The sequence below is a fragment of the Anopheles ziemanni genome, chromosome 3 (genome assembly GCF_943734765.1).
Source record: "Anopheles ziemanni chromosome 3, idAnoZiCoDA_A2_x.2, whole genome shotgun sequence".
NCBI classification, from domain to species: Eukaryota; Metazoa; Arthropoda; class Insecta; order Diptera; family Culicidae; genus Anopheles; species Anopheles ziemanni.
The window spans coordinates 44,585,361-44,605,596 of record NC_080706.1 but is presented as its reverse complement, the minus strand read 5'-3'; the positions used below and the strand labels follow the sequence as shown (position 1 = coordinate 44,605,596).

The 20,236-nt window shown below is 43.9% G+C and overlaps 4 protein-coding genes across 4 annotated transcripts; 1 reads left to right on the top strand and 3 right to left on the bottom strand.

Moving 5' to 3' along the window:
• The first annotated feature begins 6,583 nt into the window (after nucleotides 1-6,583).
• LOC131287529 (cytochrome c oxidase assembly factor 6 homolog) lies at nucleotides 6,584-7,121 on the top strand. The gene has a single exon (XM_058316588.1). It carries the CDS (start codon nucleotides 6,628-6,630, stop codon nucleotides 6,883-6,885), a length of 258 nt encoding a protein of 85 aa, XP_058172571.1. The 5' UTR covers nucleotides 6,584-6,627; the 3' UTR covers nucleotides 6,886-7,121.
• LOC131284833 (N-alpha-acetyltransferase 38, NatC auxiliary subunit) lies at nucleotides 6,973-8,183 on the bottom strand. The gene is made up of 2 exons (XM_058313692.1): nucleotides 8,109-8,183; nucleotides 6,973-7,314 (listed from the first exon to the last, which is right to left on the bottom strand). The coding sequence occupies exons 1-2, from the start codon at nucleotides 8,181-8,183 to the stop codon at nucleotides 7,030-7,032; spliced, it is 360 nt and encodes a 119-aa protein (XP_058169675.1). The 3' UTR covers nucleotides 6,973-7,029.
• Nucleotides 8,184-10,666: 2,483 nt separating this feature from the next.
• Nucleotides 10,667-12,686, bottom strand: LOC131287878 (retinol dehydrogenase 5). Its single transcript, XM_058316966.1, has 3 exons — nucleotides 12,452-12,686; nucleotides 10,954-11,521; nucleotides 10,667-10,884 (listed from the first exon to the last, which is right to left on the bottom strand). The coding sequence occupies exons 1-3, from the start codon at nucleotides 12,623-12,625 to the stop codon at nucleotides 10,667-10,669; spliced, it is 960 nt and encodes a 319-aa protein (XP_058172949.1). The 5' UTR covers nucleotides 12,626-12,686.
• Nucleotides 12,687-18,608: 5,922 nt separating this feature from the next.
• Nucleotides 18,609-20,029, bottom strand: LOC131287183 (probable galactose-1-phosphate uridylyltransferase). Its single transcript, XM_058316210.1, has 3 exons — nucleotides 19,772-20,029; nucleotides 19,233-19,667; nucleotides 18,609-19,146 (listed from the first exon to the last, which is right to left on the bottom strand). The coding sequence occupies exons 1-3, from the start codon at nucleotides 19,955-19,957 to the stop codon at nucleotides 18,706-18,708; spliced, it is 1,062 nt and encodes a 353-aa protein (XP_058172193.1). The 5' UTR covers nucleotides 19,958-20,029; the 3' UTR covers nucleotides 18,609-18,705.
• Between the last annotated feature and the right edge of the window lie 207 nt (nucleotides 20,030-20,236).

Here is a 20,236-nt window from a genome sequence, read left to right as displayed (position 1 = left end):
TTTACATTTTGATTAGAAAAATGAAACGATGATAAAAATACCTTTTCTTGCAAGTGCAGTATTAAATTTTTTTTTAATATCCTAACAATGCTGACCCTTTCGAATGCTTGCGTATGCCTTATGTATGTGTTTACAATGAGTTTTCTAACGTACATCCCTTCCAAACGTACCGTACACAATATTAGTACCAATTAACGTCGATGTACGATTGATACAGTGCAATTTGTTTGGACCTTTGATCAACAAACCTCCAAGCATGAGAAAATTAACCCTTAAAGCAGCAAGAAGCGTTTCCAATACGATTTCCATGTTTTCATTAAAAATGAAATGTTTTCATTAAATGTACTGCGTTTGGAATAATCAAAGCAAAACATCATTTAATAGTTTCACATAGAAAACGATTGTACAATTTGATAGCGTAACTAAATCAATTAGAGAACTGGTCAGCAACACAACAGCAGTATTAATTAGATTAGAGAAAAAATATCTAATTTATTAGATTCAGCTAAATTTTACTAAAGAGACGAAGGCAGGCTATTTTTGCATAAAATCATTTTGCGTACAAAATTATTTTTTCTAGCCAGTACCTTTTGAATATGAATAATCTATTTCACTTTTCCTTTATTACTGAAATATTTTACCAATCTTTCTATAGTTTATACAAAAGTACAAACGGTTCAACTTCATTAGAAAAAGAAATTAACATAATTATTTGGTTTTAAGGAAGCATAGTCAGCAGAAGAACCAAAGAAAAAGATGAAGTAAGCTTTTAAAACACCTCATGATTTAAGGGTTAAGTTTTAAACATTCTCAACACCTTCTCCGAAGCATTCTACGTAACGTTTTGTTTTTACAACTCACAATAAGCACTCATTTGCTGCCCCCACCAAAGGAGGAAGTGATGGCACTGAGAACTTTCCCAGCTTCCCAAGGTAGCTTGGTAAAATTCAACTTCGACCAGCGGCCACCACCAGGCAGCCGGAAGTGCTCAATGTTTGGCTGATTGGAAGCACATGCAACATGGAGGCCACCATTCGTTAGTGGGCTGCTTCCGATTCCGGTTCCGGGCGAACGCCAGACCGAAGAGAGTAGAATATCGGACTGTGTAGAATGGGTGGTAACCCTGAAAAGCCTCCTCAATTCTCGAACCGATTCATCTCTCGTCCTGTTCATGTGTTGTCAAGCTTGCACAAACGTACATAGATACAACCGCTATAAAATCACGTGCTTCTGCTGCTGCTGCTGCGGTGTGGGCATATGTTTGGGCTGCACTTTTCCGTCCACCATTCCTTCTCTGAACGGTGGTGTGAAATTGCACGCTTGCCGCAGGGTTTTGGTTTCGCCTTGCGCCTACCATGAGCATGCCAAGCCATAATAGGTTCGCACAGCCTTTAGAAGCCAACACAGCACGGCGACTGGTGTGAGTCTTATGCGAAAAGTGTTGGCTGGGAACCAACGAATAAATTCGCAAATTCGTCTGGCACAAGTCCAACGCTCGGCACGTTAGCTTACGATTATGACACGGAGGTGATGATAAAAGAGATTCGAAAACTCTGTTGCCGCAAACGATTCATAGGAATTAATTGCTCGATACCATTTGCAGAGAGTGAAACACATGGCTCATTGTATGCGTTAATACAAAGATAGCAAAATCAGGCATTGCTGAGCAATTTTTCTTATCTCGTACAGGAAATCGTCATAACATCATAAGAGTTATTATATTTGAACACTTGCTGGTAAATACTGGGAAACGGTTACGGTTCAAAAAGCAAACAAACAAACGGTTATATTTCGTAAAGTGTATCAATTAGAGTAGAACTATAATTTAGTGAAAATAAAATTGCTTCAGCATTACCTAGTTATTTCAAAAGTCAAAACCAAAGTAATCCATAATATCTCTTCAAAATCCACCCAAACATTAATTTTCAGCACGTCGTGTTATTCCATCAAAACGACAACATGGAGAATCATCGCCTCACTAGCATTTCTAAAACACTTTCCACTCCATGGTGGTGGTGGCACCATCGGGCAGATTAAATGCTGTCAATCTGCGCGACAAATCACCCCTATGGTTTTCAGCCCACTGGCCCCCTAACGAAACCAATGTTAATTAATGGAAGTCCCTAACGATGGACCGACACTGAGTTTGGTTCAAATTTAGTTCACATCCCAACATTGATAACTCAACTTGCCGAACGTGATCCGGTCAACCTTTAATTAGCCGTAAATCAAGTAATAATATGCTGCGTGTTTGTGCCGAAATTCCCGCCAGGACGTAGTAGCATCACGAACTAGATGCACGAGGGATTGTATGCCAAAATGGGTAAACCGAGCGTGCCGTTTGATAATGGAATGCTGGATCGGGGTTGGAATGTGGGGGGGGATGGTTAAAAAACCTAAACCCCCGAGCTGCTCAAATCGCGTTCGAACCGATGGACTATAACTGATCAACTCCGAAGGGCTTTCAGCGAGGCAGCGGATGTTGGTGAATGGCACCACCGTGTCGACACAAGCCGGTATGAGGTCTTTAGAGATCGCAGTATCGAGAATTCGGTCCGTGGCCATTACATGGCATTCCGGCGGGTGTGCGGGATTTATGCCTCATTATTTCATTTCAGGTATGCATGCAGATAGTGCGCACGAGCTTACAACAAACAATGGGGCCGATTGTCCCTTTATGGTAGGGTTGACGGGAATATGCTAACGAGAGCAAATCACACGGAAACCTCGCTGTGGAGGTGCCAAAATTCTGGCCCCCCCCAAAAGATCACCCACGGCAACGCAAGCCACCTCGAAATGTAAAATATTCGCGATTTTGTCAGAACCCTGGAAAGAGGAGCCCGATCGGCAGCTTGCCTCAGGCGTTGACACGGGAATCTGACACGGGAGGGTCGGCATGTAATTTGCAATATTCGAGGAAGACCTCGAACCAATGCATCGCGCATGCATTTCATCGACCCGCATGGTCCGCGGGGAATGATGTTATCCTTGAATTATTGCAACGCATTCTGGAGAGGCGAAGCGGAGGATACGGATAACGCCGCGGTACACCGGTTGGCTCATGCCTATCGCCTCTTCCCGGGCGCAACCATTCCTTTTTTATGCGCTCCATGGAACCCCCCGATGGGATGGGCATGCACACAGGTGTACAGGTAAGCCAGGCATGATGCCTCGTGCAACAACACACCCGCCACTCCTTGCCATCCTTTACAAATCACAACCCCCGATGGGGCGTCCTGGAAAGGTGGATTATCGGTGCTATATCAGTTGTTGTCACTTGATAATGAATTGGTTCCCCAGTCGCCACATTCTCCCAACTGTGCGTTGGATCTGCAGATTTACGCGCCGGTAGGTGGTTAATTTATTTTCTAGTCTAGCGCAGAGCTTATGGAATGTTTCTAGCTTGTTGTGGGATTACATTTCGCTTTCCAACTACCAACAATAGGTTTTGCTTTCGTGTGAAATGGATTGATATTTCTGAACGCTTACAGGAAATTAAATATTTTAAAACATTCCGGTATGCAGCTTCCAAACTATTTGAAATTTAATTAAACTGTTGAACGCTACCGTGTCTAGTCGATAGCATAAACATGCCGCATTAACAGGGCTTTCAATGTTTTTCTCACAAAACTTTAAAGCTATTTTTAGTAGTTATACATCCAATGTCAATATTTTTTTATCATATTTCTGGCATTAAAAAAAGAAAAAATCGATCCGACTGGCGAAGATGAATTTATATCAACGAAAAAAAATATATTTAAAACAATGTTATACCACTGGTGAATAAATGGTATGAACATTTTCTAAACACGTCGATAAAGTAACTCAGTATTACTAAAGTTATAAATCTTACAATGTATACATCGTTGCTTAACAATTATTTTAAATCAAATAATCGATAACCATTCTTCATATTTTAACTGTTTTAACTAAACCTAGAAATATGTTATCTTTATGTTTCTGTTTGGTCTACGTGTTTGACGACATATAAATAAATTTAAAAATTATAAATAAATAAATTGATTAATTGAAATTTTGCATGTTGAACCTAAGCTTTAGATCTGTACACAACTACTTAAAGGAACTACAAAAAAGAAGCAAACTTCCATGGAAATAAGCATCGTTATGAGAAAAATAGCTACAGAACTTTTCTTGCTTATATTCGTAACTTATAATTTGCGAAACATGCTAGATATGTAACCTGCCAATGGAAAACCAGCACGCTTGTATACCGACATCAATACCTATCCAATCAACCGGAAAGTGAGCTACAAAAATAAATAAAACCAAGTCTCTGAGACGCTTGCCGCCTGCCAAGTGCAAACATCCGGTATAAAGTAAGTTTTCCGCCACAAGGCCACGAAGGTGGCCCACGCTCCGATCAATTGCTAACCTTTTCGAACCTTTACCTCCAATGCACGCCCTTTACTTTAATGCATCCCGCCCGGAATGCATCGGGCGGGTTCATGATGCGGTAAGTAAACTTCCACCTCTTCTAGCTAAACATCGGCTGGAAAAACCGGAAGACCTAATTAGATTTAAACTTCATCATTGAATTTAAACTATTCACTCTCCATTTTACACATTTTAAGCGTCGGCCCGGCGTTCCTCCATTCGCTCCCAGAAGCTTTCGAAGGCTTGGCGGGTTTTCTGCCGCGCGCAACACAGAGGGGTTGGAATTAAAATGAGATAGCTGCGAAAATGGACACTAAGGCAAACACAAATCGCCCATCACTTTCGCAGTGAATGGATGCAACTGGTCGGCGGTAGTAGGAAGCTGCAGTAGGAAGAAACAATTTATGCAAATACAATTGACCAGTTTTCTTTCCGTCCAAGTGGCTACGGCTCGTGAGGGGCGGATAGTGCAGAAAAGCTTTTTGTATTCTTCTGCACCCGGCCTATGTTGACCCATTCTTGTAGGAGAATTGTTTAATAATAGCAACAAAGTTCTTTTATTCGCACAAAGAGTTGCATCTGATTGGTGTGTACAAGATGCTACATGTGTTGAATGTTGCTCTCCCGAAGTAATGTAAGCTTCTTCACATTTTTTATTATCATTTTAAATTATTTGAAAAATCTCATAAACAATTTGAACGCGTGGACATTTTCTAGGGAATCGCACAATAATTGAATAAATGATTTTTTTTTTATTCAATCTATAAAAATAAAACACACTATGATTTGCGTAACAGATTGAAAAACAATGAGCCAAATCTGTTCGCAGCAATTAGATCCGAATCGCAACGATCAAAGACGGTTATATATTTTATTTCCCAAAGCTGATGAAAATGACTTTTCCCTCTGATAATGGCAGTTTGCGCCTCACAAAAGCCGAACCCTGGGTTGACGGGGAAAAAAGGGTACAATCATTTCTTTCTGTCAATCGCCAATTTCTTTCCGCCGGCATTCCTAGTCCCAAACCAATGCTGGAGGTAAATAATCTAACGGGGTAAAGGGGGAAAAAATTTGTTGCTCATAAAAAGCATCCTCCTGGGTCCCTTTGAACCACTAACGTCGAAATCGGCCGTTGGGGTCAGCACGAGTCCTTTGTATTCCCACGTACTGCTTCTGCTTGCACGCTGTAAAACGTTCTAGTTTTAATTGGAAGAAAATGATCATTCCCGAAGACGGGGGCAAAAGGGTCCCGACACATTTCTCGAACCCTCCCCGGGACGGAATTATAAAAGGCAAAATCGTTAACACCCCATTACGCTGGAATTTTGCTGCGAACAACAGACGCGACCCGCTTCTCGAGCCGAGGCTGTACGTAGCAGGACGTTTTGTTTCACTGGCTGGCTAATTAATTTGGACAAACATCAAAAACCGGTTCGCCGAAAGAAATTTGCGCTAGTTTGCATTTGCTGACTGCATCTGGAAGTGGTATATTAGATGGTGGGTTAATTTTTTCTTACCAATTCTCAATACTAATTAGCAATTGTATATAGGAATTTTAACATATAGTATGCTAATTTCGTGGTAAACTCAGTATGGATCCTTTTGTGCTTAGGATGATGGTGATAGTGGATACAAAAGATTGGGTATAAAAATTAAAAATTAACAAATTTGTAGAATCCGTCTTTCAACCACGTGTCACCCAAACTGTGAGAAACTCGAAAAAAGGGAGCGCCGGTTAGATAATCGGACTATTAGCACCGGGGCTCACCACCTCGCCGGCGTAGGTTCGAACCCCAACAGAGACCGATCCCTCGCCTGTACGAGAGGACTTACTATTCACGTACTCAAAGGGAATAAGTCATGCCTGCCCTTTATGGGGCAGGTATGACCGAAGACTGTCGTTACGCCAAGTTGAAAAAGATCAACCTGCTCCATCGATTTTAAGTCAAAAAAGAAGAATTTAAAATATTTTTGCCTGACAAAATTATCTCCAAAAGCTAATTGTATTTTAAAACGTTTTCCTTCCAATTTGAACAATTTGAATTTTTTCAAAAACGGTTTTATTCAAAGCATCTCTAATAACAGGTTGCTCTGATCAGTTTTTGAATTCACTAGAACTGTCAATATTGCAGACAACTGTCAAACAGGAGCTTGATACTAAACCTTGTTTTCAACCCAACTTAGGGATTTCAACATCATACTTTCCTGTTGTGAAACCAAAAACCGGCAAAAATGTCCTTTCCCGATAAAGACGCGCGAGAAAAGTGTTGGAAGATCCGAGACGAATATTGGGCCTGCTTAGATAAATACGCTCCCGAGTATCAGTGTACCTCCCAAGCTCCAGAGCCGAAGGAATGTATCCACCTACGAAAATTGTACCAGCAAGGATGCCCATCCCAGTGGGTTAAGCATTTCGACCGCAAGCGAACGTACGACCAGTTCAAACAGAAGATGGCAAAAGGATACGAGCCTCTGAACGATACAAAATAACCTCCATCCGAGTGGTTTACGGTGTAGCAAGAAACGGCGTTTCTTTCGGGAATGTAAACAATGTTAAATACGACTGTTTATGAGTTAGTTTACCAAATAAAGCCATGTTTACAGTTACTATACAGCTAGTACGACCCAATGTTTTCACCATGCAAATTTGCCAGCATCATTGCGATCCTCAATCGAAACGATATATCGACCGGGAATCATCACCAGCCCAAGGAATCGTTCTTCGCCTCCAATTTCCGGGCATTCGCTTGTCACTTGCATCACGATATTTGCATCGGCATCGGTGCAAACGAATATTCCTATCAATACTCGTCCGTCGGTCATTTTGATCCGGAACATGTTATTCAACCAGGATTTCAACTTCTTTCGCTTCGGGTTATCTTTGTCCGGATCCTCGGCAGGTGTTTCATCGGTATGCTCCTAGGAATAAAAGATAAATTGAATGCTTCGATAACAAAACCATTTGAGGAAGAGGTTCTTACTGCTTCTACGGAACTTTGTCCGTGTTGGTTTCGATCCAAATTTTTGGCATTAACATCAATCTCCAGTTGTTCAAGTGCTCGATTCAAGGCCTGTTGGAACTTTTATGATATTATCAATTCACACAACATAACGAACGAAACAACCAAATATTCATACTTCTTCTCGTCGCTCCGACGGTCGGTCATCCCTGGACACTACATTTTCTTCTTCCATTCTGTATAGTCCGAGATTGTATCACTTTATTCTCAGTTTTCACTCAAGAATCCACAATTTACACCAGCTATGAGCAATCGTCTACAACTTTTCTATTGAACTAGTTTAGTTAAAAGGGCGAAAATACCCTATTTCCATAAACTTTTTACAATTGAAATGCTGCTGAAAGTTCACTTGTTTTGATTTAATTTTTTTTTCGAAGAATTTTGACAATTCACTTGGAATGTAAACAAACCACAAACGGACCGTGTAGAGCGCCCTCTATACGCAAACATGTGCTTTATTTTTAAAATAAACCGTTACGGGGTTTTTTTGGATTTGAAAACATGTGATAAGAAATGCAGTTGTGTGCAAGATGCTTGATCTTTATTACCTTCCCGGATCATCGCCGTGCCGGTCCGTGCTGATGGTGGCCTTCGGCGATCCGTATCCACCCAGCTCAACCCGCAGCAATCCGCATTCCGACGCTCGTCGATGGTGACACGGTGCTGTGTGAGTCGCGTGCGACACTCCTCTACCTGTGCGACCGTTTCGCCTCCGAAGAGGACACCTGCTACCCTCAGGACATCCTCGATCGGGCCGCCGTCCACCATGTTAGTGACAGAACAACTACTGTTGTTTTAATCATACATAACCTTTAAGAAAAGTACAGGGTAAGTGCTCCTATAGTGGTCCTAGTACCAATAGTGGTTGTAGTGGCATAACATCCTAGTTCTACGGCGAAATGAATGCAATAGATAAAATTGTTCTAGCATGAAATGTTTTTCCGGAGACATGGAAGGAGTCATTGGTTGTACCTATTCCAAAACTGACTGGAGCTATCAAGGCGGAAGAGTTCCGCCCCATCAACATGCTTCACACTGTCGAGAAGGTCCTGGAGGTTGTGATCAAAGACCAATTGGTTCAATACCTGGATCAGAACGGCCTGCTCGCCCGGGAGCAGTCGGGGTATCGGGAAGGACATTCCTGTGAAACCGCACTGAACCTGGTGCTTGCAAAGTGGAAGGGGTTGATGGATAGCGGACAACCGGTACTTGCAGTTTTCTTGGATCTCAAACGGGCATTTGAAACAATATCGAGATCCTTGTTGCACACAACACTTCGACGATTCGGTATTGAGGGAAGGGAACTCAGTTGGTTCAGCGATTATCTGACAGGTAGAACCCAGAGGACAATTTTCAAAAAATCTATTTCAGATCCTATTGAAAACACCCTTGGGGTTCCACAAGGAAGTGTTCTTGGACCAATTTTGTTTATCATGTATATAAATGACATGAAGCAGGTCTTACGTTCCTGCGAGATAAATCTTTTTGCTGATAACACAGTAATATTTATATCGCGAAAGGACGTCAAACAGGCAGAGTCCCTTTTGAATGCAGACTTGGTGGCTCTGGATGGCTGGTTGAAATACAAGAAACTCGCATTGAATGTTAGTAAAACACACTACATTGTAATGTCGAGGAGAGAGTGGATCGGCCAGCTTTCCATCGCCATCAACACGGAACCAATTGACCGAGTCTCCCAGGTCAAATATCTGGGAGTAATTCTTGACGACGGGCTTACATTCAGTGCGCATATTGATGGGGTCATCGCTAAGGTGGCAAAGAAGTGTGGGGTGATAAGTGGACTGGGGAACAACCTAAATTTTTTTGGGAAAGTTCACCTCTACAAATCAATTATCTCATCGCATTTTGATTTTTGTCCATCAATATTGTTCCTCGGCAATCGGACACAGCTCAAAAGTTTGCAAAAAGTGCAAAACAAGGTAATGAGGTTAGTGTTGTGTTGTAGTCGGTACACGCCGTCTGCTGTTATGCTGGATGTCCAGATATGGATGTCGGTAGAGCAGCGGATAGTGTATCAGACTATGATACTAATATTCAAACTCCTGAGGGGCTTGTTACCGGGGTACCTTGGAGAAAGAGTAGTTAGGGGTTCTGACGTTCACCGGTACAACACTCGTAGGGCTCATGATCCCAGGACGTCGAACTTTTCTTCAGTATTTGCCAGGAATTCACTATTTTGTAAAGGTATACAATGGTACAACAGCATGCCAAGAAAGATTGCCGAGGCTGCAAACGTTCGCGAGTTCAAGCGCTTGTGTGCCGTGTACGTTAAGCAGGTTGTTAAGTAGAACCCTGTAGAATGTGTAATGTCTCGTAGATGTGTATTATGAAAATTTAATGTTTGTAAGCATTGCACTTGTCATCACGATCTCACAGATGATGATGATGAAATTTTTGTTTTGCAAACTTAAATGTAAATAAAAAAAACAAATGGAACAACATATTTTTGATCGTTGCTGATAAGCTTCTTAAAACAATTACAAAGAGCAAATTCATACCAAAAGTAAAGGCATTGTTTTTAGGGTACCGTTTAAAAGTTAATGAATATATTCTAAAACATGTTGATAAGCAAATATTGTGTTTTCTTTTTCCGATCATAAAAACACACTATGCCAATATTTTTTAACTATTATCTCCAAACAATAGTAGTAATATGTACGATGATAAATTTTGTTGTAAAAAGCATTGCCCTCCTTTTTAAATATTTATCAAACGTGCTTAGATCACTCTAGGATTAATTGTCATCAAGCAGTATGAAATACATGATCCATTTGAAACTGTTGTAATATAATGCCATTTATTTTCCTTAAAAATTAAAGAAAATTGTATATTTATTTCGTCAAATATTTTACACTAAAACAATCATGTCATTTGCTTAAATTAAACAAATTTTACAATCGGAAAAACTATCGCGTTCGTCCGCGGCTCTGGGATCAGGCGGTGAGCAACGTGTGCCACTTGCAGTGGGGAAGGAAACATCCTGTTCCAGGGCGTTCCGCCCAACGGCGAGTTCATATGAAAGACAACGGGGCCAACAGCAGCATGCGAAAGGACACGAGCTGACTGCAAAACCTAGCGAAACGAAAGCAGACACAAACGAAAAGGCACAAAGAAATTCTGAAATCTGTCCTCGCCCCGTCCATCCGGAGAGGTGGCTGTTCATCCATCCGGTGCGGCCTAGAACTGACTAACGCCCCCCAGCTTTGCTCGAACGGAAAGGAGCGCTTCCCTCAGACACTCTGGATGGGTTTCGGGTCCGCACGGCTGGCGGAAATCTTCAACGATGACCGGCAGGGCAGCCTCATCTGGAACTTGCTGTTTGGCACCGACAGGCAGTAGGCTTCACTGGGGCGAGTGTCGTACAGGGCGCGCTCGATGACCCCCAGGGCGGAGGTGGTGAGCACGTCCGCGCTGTATTGGGTTGGAACGCCTTCCTCGTCGGAGATTGCTGCGGAGCGGGATAGAGAAACCATGGTTAGTAGCCACTCAAGAAACGTCTGTGATACACTTTACTTACTGTACGGAACCGGTGCCTTGAAGAGGGCCTCCGCCGGGACGCCCCGTGAATCCAGAGTCACCACGCTCACGCCGTACGGCTTCAATTCCTTGCGCAGTGCATCGGCACAACCCTGTACCGCATTGCGCGTAGCCATGAACACCGTCAGACCATCGTCATCGTTTCCAGAACCGAGCAGAATCAAACGTCCCCGGGTGGGTCGCAGCAAACCGATGAAAGCGCGCGCCGTACGCAGGCAGCCCATCACGTTGTTCTTGAACATGTTCTCCCACTGGAGCGAATCCTGCGAGTCGATGCGGCCCCGATATACCGAGCCAGCCGTATTGATGACGGCCAGTATGCCTCGCTCTCCTGCGTTCAGGTGTGCGCCCATCGCCTCGGCAGCCTCCCGTAGCACATCTTCCCGCGTCACGTCGATCTTCATTGGGACCACCGAGCCGCTGACGGGCGTGTCCGAGTTCTCGCGCATCTTCATCCAGCCACGGAGCAGCTTGGCTGGAAGGGACTCGACCGGGTCTTTCATACCCGCAAACACGCGATGTCCTTTACTGGCGAAAAACGTGCAGATCTATAAAAAAAGAGAAAAGAATGACCAAACATTAGTGGAATGTATACATCGTTTCGTTGTATTGTACGATCTAGTAAACGTTCCGAGCTCTTTCAAAATACTTCTTGAGTAGTCTTGAGATAACTTTGCCTAAAAATTAATTGGTGGTTTAAGTCAATCTGTAGATAACCACAGTAAAACAATTTCTTCAATATCATAAATAGAAATTTAAGACTTCAAAATTCAAAACTCTTCAATTAATCAACATTTACAGAATATCTAAAGTTGACAATTTTGTTTCATAAATTGAAAATTTTAAGTGAAAATAGGAAAAAACGCAGCATATGGATGATATACCATTTTATTATTTCCGGAAACAATGGTATTTTGGACAACCCCTAAATTGTAAGTAAAACAAGTTGACTTGCAGCAAAATGAAATGCCATAAAATTATCCAGAAAGGCAACTATCGTTTGACTATCTCGAGTAGAAGAATTTCAAATTAGAAACTTAACTTCACTAGCCTGCCCAAAATAAAAAGCGTTTCAAATTAAAAATAAATAGATGTAGTTTAAATATGTTTTAAAACACTGAAAATAGCTTCGGAAACTCTGGAATAATTACAAAATTTAATTATTCATGCAGCATTTTCTTGACGTTCACTGTTCGAGGTATGTGTTGAAAGTATAATTGACATTGATGATAAGTTGATTTGTATTTTCTTCACAAAAACGAAGCAAAACAAAATCTAATAAATGCTCACGACTAATTGTACATTCCAAAGGCGATCAACAGTGATTCCATCGGAGGAGAAATTGCGCCACGTGTTGCTAAAAAAACGGGCCGGGCGCATCAATGTGAAAGCTCCAACTATCGATCGATCCTCTACTAATCGTCAACTTTCGGAATGTTTACCACGTGAGACATGGCCGTTCGGTTTCCTCTGCTTACCTGTAGCCCAAGGGCAGTGTCTGCACACGTGATCAGTATCGAGCCCTTCTGCGTCCCGGTGGGTTCATCTCGCGTGCCCCGCACCTTGCACAGCAAATACAGCAGCAGTGCGCCGGCGATGGAAAACAGGGCTATCAGCTGGACCGTCAACACTAGCGCGGTTTGAACTTCCATCTCGATGCCCGTTGCTGTCGTATCGTCTTCCCTGGTTCCGCTACACGGTGTGTTTCGCTAGCGGCCGTCGTAACTCGGCGTGATAAGTCTGCAAGAGAGAAGAAAGATAGGGAAATAATGAAAATTCAACCAAACCATCCAAACCATTGGGCTTTTCTTTGTGCATGTGGAGAAAATGAAGATGGTCCGCCGTGTGTTTGATGAACTTAATGGCCGCACGGTTTCGTAATCGATCCGTCATCTCCGGTGATGCGTTTGTTGCTCAGGGGAAAGGACCAGTTGAGGAAAGACTTATTTTGATCACTATTTTGATATTTTTGGGGTTTTCGTTTTTTTTTTGTGCACCAAACTTCTCCGTTGCGCCTATGATTGGTATGAAATATGTGTTGCGTCTCTTTGCGTACCGGTCATTTCGGAGGCTTTTTATTTATCAAATTAACCGAAAGCGAAAGTATGCCCACACACAAACCCCAGAGTCTACCGTGTCCAACGTAACGCTCACCACTGTGCAATTTTGGGAGGCTTCTATTTGTTGTTTTTTTTTTGGCGGAAAATCAATCGATTCCTCGCGACTGGTTGTTTGTGTAATAATCAATTTGGTGTTACTTTTTGCTATCGTGGTGCCTTCGCCGATATCGGAGCCAACTTCGTGGAGCCAGACTATTAGGGGTCGAAAAAATGCACATTGAAAGACGCAATTGCAATTGGTTCGAAAATTGAAGTATGCAATTGGGGAATCCAAATAGTGATTTGGTTTTGCTTCGGATGAATATAGGAATGCATAGACTGTTTCATAATGTTGCAAAACATTAAGTATGTCTACAGTTTACGATATCCATTTTTGTTATTCAATTGGAATAACATATTTTGACGTATGGCATGGCACTCACCATCATTTGACTCGCCGTATGCATTATTCATTCAAGGAGATTGCTTAAAACTCGAGTTATTTTCTGAAAATTTTCAGTTACTATCAAAGTTTAACTTTAACGGAACTTCAATGATGGCAACACAACTTGTGGCATTTTGGAACCAAAGGCGGAACACCATTCCAAAGGAAAGTTAGTATAGCTGAAAGGTCGAAGTGAGGTATTAAAACCTAAAATAATGAATTCCTGCCAATAAATCCGTCAACAAGCACCTCAAACGAGATGATTTATGTTTTAAAGTAATAGCAATGAGGAGGGATTAATTCAAACCCAACGCCCCGTAGACACATCAAACCGGGGAATTAATATCAAAGTTTTTTTGTAAGCTGTTTTTCGCTTTGGAAATAATTCATCGAACATTCCATACGGTCATCTTTTCTCAACAAATAATAAATTCAACACATCGTCAACAAACGCTCCAAAAATGTGATGTTTTAATTCAACATTTTATTTTCATTTCGAAACTGACGACCATCAGACAGGTTTTCGTTAAAGAATTCGGAATCAATTTCCTCATTGGTAATTCGAAAAACCGTCCACCAGCAAGGAATTTACTTTTATTCAATCAACGGTTTTTTTTTTAATTTTTGGTGAAACCAGAATGGATGTTTTTATGCACACAATAGATCGTTACAGCGGTTTTTTCCGTTTGCGATGAATGGGGACGGTTTTCAGAACGGCCGATGCTTACTCGACGGCACCCCTGCTCGATCGTGACCACCCTATTCAGAACATCGAAACTGTTTTCGACACCGCACGAACGTTGCGCACTTCCTCCAAGCGGTCTCATTAGACATTCCGGTTCCTCCGGCCGGTCATAAACGCTCGATCGACGTTTGGCAGGCGACTCATTTTCTAAGTCAACGATCAACTTAAACGCGTCGATTTGTCACCGATATGAAATCATCAGCACCGTCAAGGTCGGACGCGCGCGCCACGACAAGACGCAAAAGGCGTCCCTCGGATGGATCGATGTGATTCCCTCGGACCGGAAAAGTAGTCGGAGTAGAATGGGAAACGTTTGAAGCTTAGAAGCTCCCGGCTGGAACACAAACAAACCAAGTGCGACATGTTCTCATCAATCTCAACAAAGACGTTGCTCAGAATGACGCAATCAATGGACAAGGTAGCGTCCATGATGCTTCGAATAGATGCACTAAGGTGTTTTAATAACGATTACCTTCCAAGTAATCAAGTTGTGATTGTGATCGGAAATGCAGCTGCAAATACAATGCTTCCGAGATATTGCTCACAATAACGCACGGTTTGGCGAATCGGAATCGTATTGTTTCTGATTTCCCACCGTAAACTTCATTTAACCCTCCCGGTTGCATCTAATCAATCGCTCAAGAATTCACCTATCGTCGTTCTCGTACTAGTATTTCCAGTTTTCCAACTATTCCCCGATTGAAACGCATTTACCGTTTAATTTAGATGCAGTTAAATTTCTCTTCCTATTTCCATTACCATTAGCGCCTGACAAATTCGATGCACAACGCGCCGTGGACAAATCCAATGGTACGGCCATTTCTCAACCGATATCTCCACTGCGAAGCCCGCACACAAACAATGTAGTTGCGCTCATGTTGCGCTTTACAATTGCGCTTTACATGGTCGACGCACTTACGACTTCACTTTATGCACCCACCCCATGGTCCATGATTTGCTTGAGGAAGGTAAATTGTCCTCGTTCGGCCAGCTTTTGTGTAGCCGACTGTAACTGTGAGCTCGAAGCCGTCTTCTGGGTGCACCGCTGTGCCCGGTGCATGCTCGTGCGAAAATGCAACTTATTGTCGACGAAGCGCACCCACCCGGCACAATCCTCCCCGCACCTAGGCATTGACCTAGGAGCTTTGCCTGGCCGCATGCACAGCAGACTTTGAATGCCGTCGAAGTGCTCGGACACGCTCGAATGAAGTTGAAGTTGGTAAGGAACAATGTCAAACAAGTAACGGCCGCCGTGAACGACCAACCAATCGGTTCCAATGGGCAGAGACAATGTGCATCGGTTTCTAGTTGTAGGAGCGTGTCTCCAGAAGAGGCAGATGGACCAAGAGCTCCTCGTGCCGATTGTTTCACAGCAAGGCAAATTCGGGACCAAACCAGAAACTGGAGTTTTTAAGATAAACCAAAATTATGCATAAACTTTTCGTTTAAAGAATTTGGAACTCTACCCTCTTCCAAGGCCCACGTACGTTTCCCAGGCAACACTTTGATAAATTATTATAAAGGCAAAAAGCCGATAGCGAGTACAGTAGGGAGTTTTCTACCGGCAAAACACCGAGCTAAAGTCGGTTGTTTACGATGTCCATCACGCGTGTAGGGTACACAAGACTTTGTGCCCTAATGGACACCACCGGGTCGGAGGGCAGGTTCCCGGGGGCACACACCGATGAGCCACGCTTTTTGGAGCACGCGCTCTAACCATTCTGACCCGCGCCGCCGATCGGCCGACCGAAGGTAAAACCTCTTGCCAGAAAACCATGCCAACCACGATTATAATACGCGATTCTCCAAAGTTGAATGGAATTTACGTAGAGTGTTGTTAGCAGAAAAGTGGAGTACCTTGCGCGGGGCCGTACAACACGGACTTGACCGAACTACCGAGGGCCACGGTCGTGAGTCTATCGCTTGTGGTTCTGCGAGCCCTCAGTGTAGCAGTAGGTTACGTACGGTATACCTTAGACCTTCAGAATGGCAGACGCTTTATGGCCTGGGTTGGAGGCTCCCTAAAATCCCGCTAAAGAGTACTGTAAAACATTCCGGTGAGCGCAGTCTACGCTGGAAGTAAACCACGATCAGGAATTTGACCGATGGGAGGAACCGTTGCGAGGGCACTCCAGTGATCCGAAGTAAGTTCTCCAGCTGAGGATGGAGGTCAACAAGGGGGAACCGATTATATACTGATCGAGGAAGAAGTGCCTAGTATGCAAAACACCGCGCCGTATAACCCAGCATGGAACAACACAAGATATGAAGGTCCAAGTCTTCTCCAGTTAAACTTGTATCCATCCATCAGCTCACGCGCGTTTGCTGACAATTTACCTTGCGGGTAAATATATAGGCGCACCGAAAGGGTGTGGCACACGGTATGTTTGACTTCACTCGCACGAACCCGTCCCCGTGGTTCCCTCGGTGGTCTTTCAGGTTCCCCCGTACCGACAGGCAAACGATCCCATATCAAGCAAACCGAGCCGACTGCGATGATCATCATCATCCGTCCGATCGACAATCTTGTGTGTTGTTCGGTTCGGACTCGAGTTTCTGTGTATATTGACTGCGGGGCGCTCGCGATGGAATGCGGTAAATTACCCCTTGCTCACACATACATAACCACAGGGTGGTGTCGGATGATGGCCGGGAGATCACGATTGATCAGACGACGAGCGGAAGCATTAGAGCCGGTAATGTATTCAAGAAACCATTCGAAATCACACAAGCATGGGTTATTGACAATCTCTTACATTTAAACATAAGCCCATTGGACCGAACCACCCCCACCACCGAGGGGGTGATCACCATGAGTGAGGCAGATGGCGAAACATGTTTGTCAGAAAAGAAGTTACCAAAAAATCACAGTTTGTTATTACATCTACCACATCGACCGATTGCACGGTTATTGATTTGAAAACAATATTTTAACAATTTTACGATACTCGCCTTCCCCAAGACTTTGAAAATATACATTCCCAGCGTGCCAACAATAATAGCTCCAAAAAACCCATCCGCCGGCGATACGCTTCCGTGCACCAGCGCTCCCTTTCAAGGTCTCGGTGACTTTTTGGCATTTCTTTAAGGTGAGCCAGCCCCCCCCCCCACCCCCAGAGTGGTAAATCATACCATACCCTGATCGTTGGCGTGTTGGAGGCACGCTTCAGTTGAGTCCTTGGTACAATCTCTTTTCCTTCAGTGATTCTGTTTTTTTTTTGTGGTACGCATTTGATCGTTTGACGATCAGCCGTTAAACTTAATGCGGTGTCTTCACCGGTGTACGATTTGTCGTAAAAACAATTGCACCGCGTAATGTATCGTCACCGAGGCGAGGCGCAGGAAGGTCAGGTTTCTTGTCGACGCTGGTGCCAATCTGTTTCGACAACCCACTCGAGTAAATTGATTCGAGGCCCTGCCTGACGTGCAGAAATGTCAGAGTGTGTATCAAATATCATAAAAATAGTTCATTTCCCTATTTGGACAACGGAGATTGTTAATCGATGAAGGGTCTCAGAGATACTCAACCTCTTTATTAAGGCACATTTTTGTAAGAACACACTCGAATGAATAGCTGAACATTTATCGCAATGTATTGATAATCAACGATAACGACTTTTAAAGTGGCAATTAATGTTTTCAATTGATTTGTCTACAACCAGATTTAAAAAGACGATTATTACTAATACAAATTTTAACATTCATGTTCAAATGTAACTTTTAAAAACTTATTACAATTTTTAAATTATCATCGAACAACGCCTTTATGAGAGTTTTGATAAACTACTCTATGCGGATCCCACAATCCATTTTGTTTTTCGTTCATAAGTTTTTTATGAATTAATTGGTTCAAATGCTAATGAAAGCGCCAGCTTCTTACCATTTCAAAGGTACTAAAACAATTTAGCGGTCTTGGAATGATTAACGGAAGACCACAAGCTGATAAATTTTCTAGTTTCCGAAAACATCCGGACATGTTTTCTGTCCTATTGTACCTAAGCAGAAAATTGATCGGCTTTGAAAGACTTGTGTGGACAATTTTCACAAACCAGCAGTTAATTTAAAAACCTTGTACATTCCAGGTAACGAGACATTTATGTCGGATAAACCTTTTTCTAACAAAAATCTAAACTGTTATAAAAGATAGAAAGATTGAACGACGTTTTAATTTTGAAGCACTTAATACTACCAACATTTTTCAAAAACATTGTTGTTAAACATCGTGGTTTTATGAGCTCATATTTTCTTATCATAATATAAGTGGACCGGCGATCGATAACTTCCGCATAACTAAAAAAAAGTCAAAACTATGTACTTTATTTACCACGATTGGCAAAAAACCTACTGAGACACTAAGCCCTTATCTAACACAATATGCTGCCGGCAATACGGTCGGAGGAGCATTCAGGCCTTCAAAAGCGCGATAAGATAGTCCGACGCGGTTCAGGAAAGAACGTTCGCACTGAAGTGCCGTTTGCCACAAAGTCCCCGCAGCCGGTCGGCCGCCTGTTCGGGCGTTAGATCACGCTGAGATTGGCAAAGCAACTCGAAGCCCACCATAAACTTGCGCACCGTGGCCGAACGCAGCAGCGGTGGGTAGTAGATGGCGTGCAGCGTCCAGTGCCGGTCCGCATCGGCCGAACCGGCCATCTCCGCCGTCGGCGCCCCGTGCCAGCCCATGCTGTACGGGAACGAGCACTTGAAGAGATTGTCGTACTTGGTCGTCAGTTCCTTGATCACGATCGCGAGATTGTTGATCTGCTGCACCGTCAGGTCCGAGAGGCGCTTGTTGCCGTTGCGCGAGATGAGCATCGTTTCGAAGGGCCACACGGCCCAGAACGGAACCACCACGAGCCAGTCGGGATTTTCGATCACGATCCGCTCCTAAAAATATAAGGTGTCGATGACGATCAAGTGGAACGAACGAACCACGGCGGGTCGGTTGGGGAAAGGTGGTCCAAAGTGATTACCCGCTTAATCAGCTCCCGCTGCACGTAGTCGTCCAGCAGCGGTCTGCCATGCTTGGCGTAGTATTCGCGCAACTTCTCGTCCTTAACCTGCGGCTCGTTCGGTAGGAACGAGCAGGCCCATATCTGACAGTGCGGATGCGGATTCGAGCAGCCCATCGTGGCGCCCTTGTTCTCGAAGATCTGCACCCAGCAGTAGCGCTGCGCCAGCGAGCGGAATTCCGCAATCCACGCGTCGATCACGTTCCGTATCTCCTTCGGCGTCATCAGGGGAAGCGTTTTGTTTGACTTCGGGTGGAAGCACATCACCCGGCAGGTGCCCTGGGCCGGGGCAATCTGAAACAGTGGGTCGTCACTTGCCGGCGGTTCCGGCACGCCCTCGAGCAGGGCCGGGAAATCGTTCGTAAACACAAACGTCGACTCGTAGATGGGGTTTTTCTTGTGCGGCAACAAAGTAAGAAAGACGGTATCAACCTCACGATGCCCTAATCAGTGTCACCTTGGGGAAGGGGAACAATGCGCGAGCCGTTCGCTACACTTACGAGTCCATTCGAGCGGACCACTCCCGGGCAGAGCGGATTGGTGGGGTCGAACTCCGGCAAATCGTTCCGCTGTGGCGTTTCCTCCTGACCCGACCAAGGTCGTTTCATGCGATGCGGACTAACGAGAACCCACTGCCCGTTCAGCGGATTGTAGCGCCGGTGCTGATGATCCGTCGGCTCGAACATTGCGCTGCGAGACGTACTGTGAAACTGCTAAAATTGTCAGCCGAATCGGGCACCCGATTGCAACTGCTCCGTTCAATCGGAGCATTGTGTACGTTTCAAGCCACCATCCCCTTGCTTCCCGCTACCCAAAACCAGGAGATAAGCGATGACATTAGCGATAACATTTGCGTAAACAACTACGCGCCAGTGTTGCCAGCTCGGTTGAGAACCGGCTGATCGTGTGAGTTGAACAAAAAACGGTTAAGCCTCGTTTCGACAACAATCCGTTGGGGAAATGAA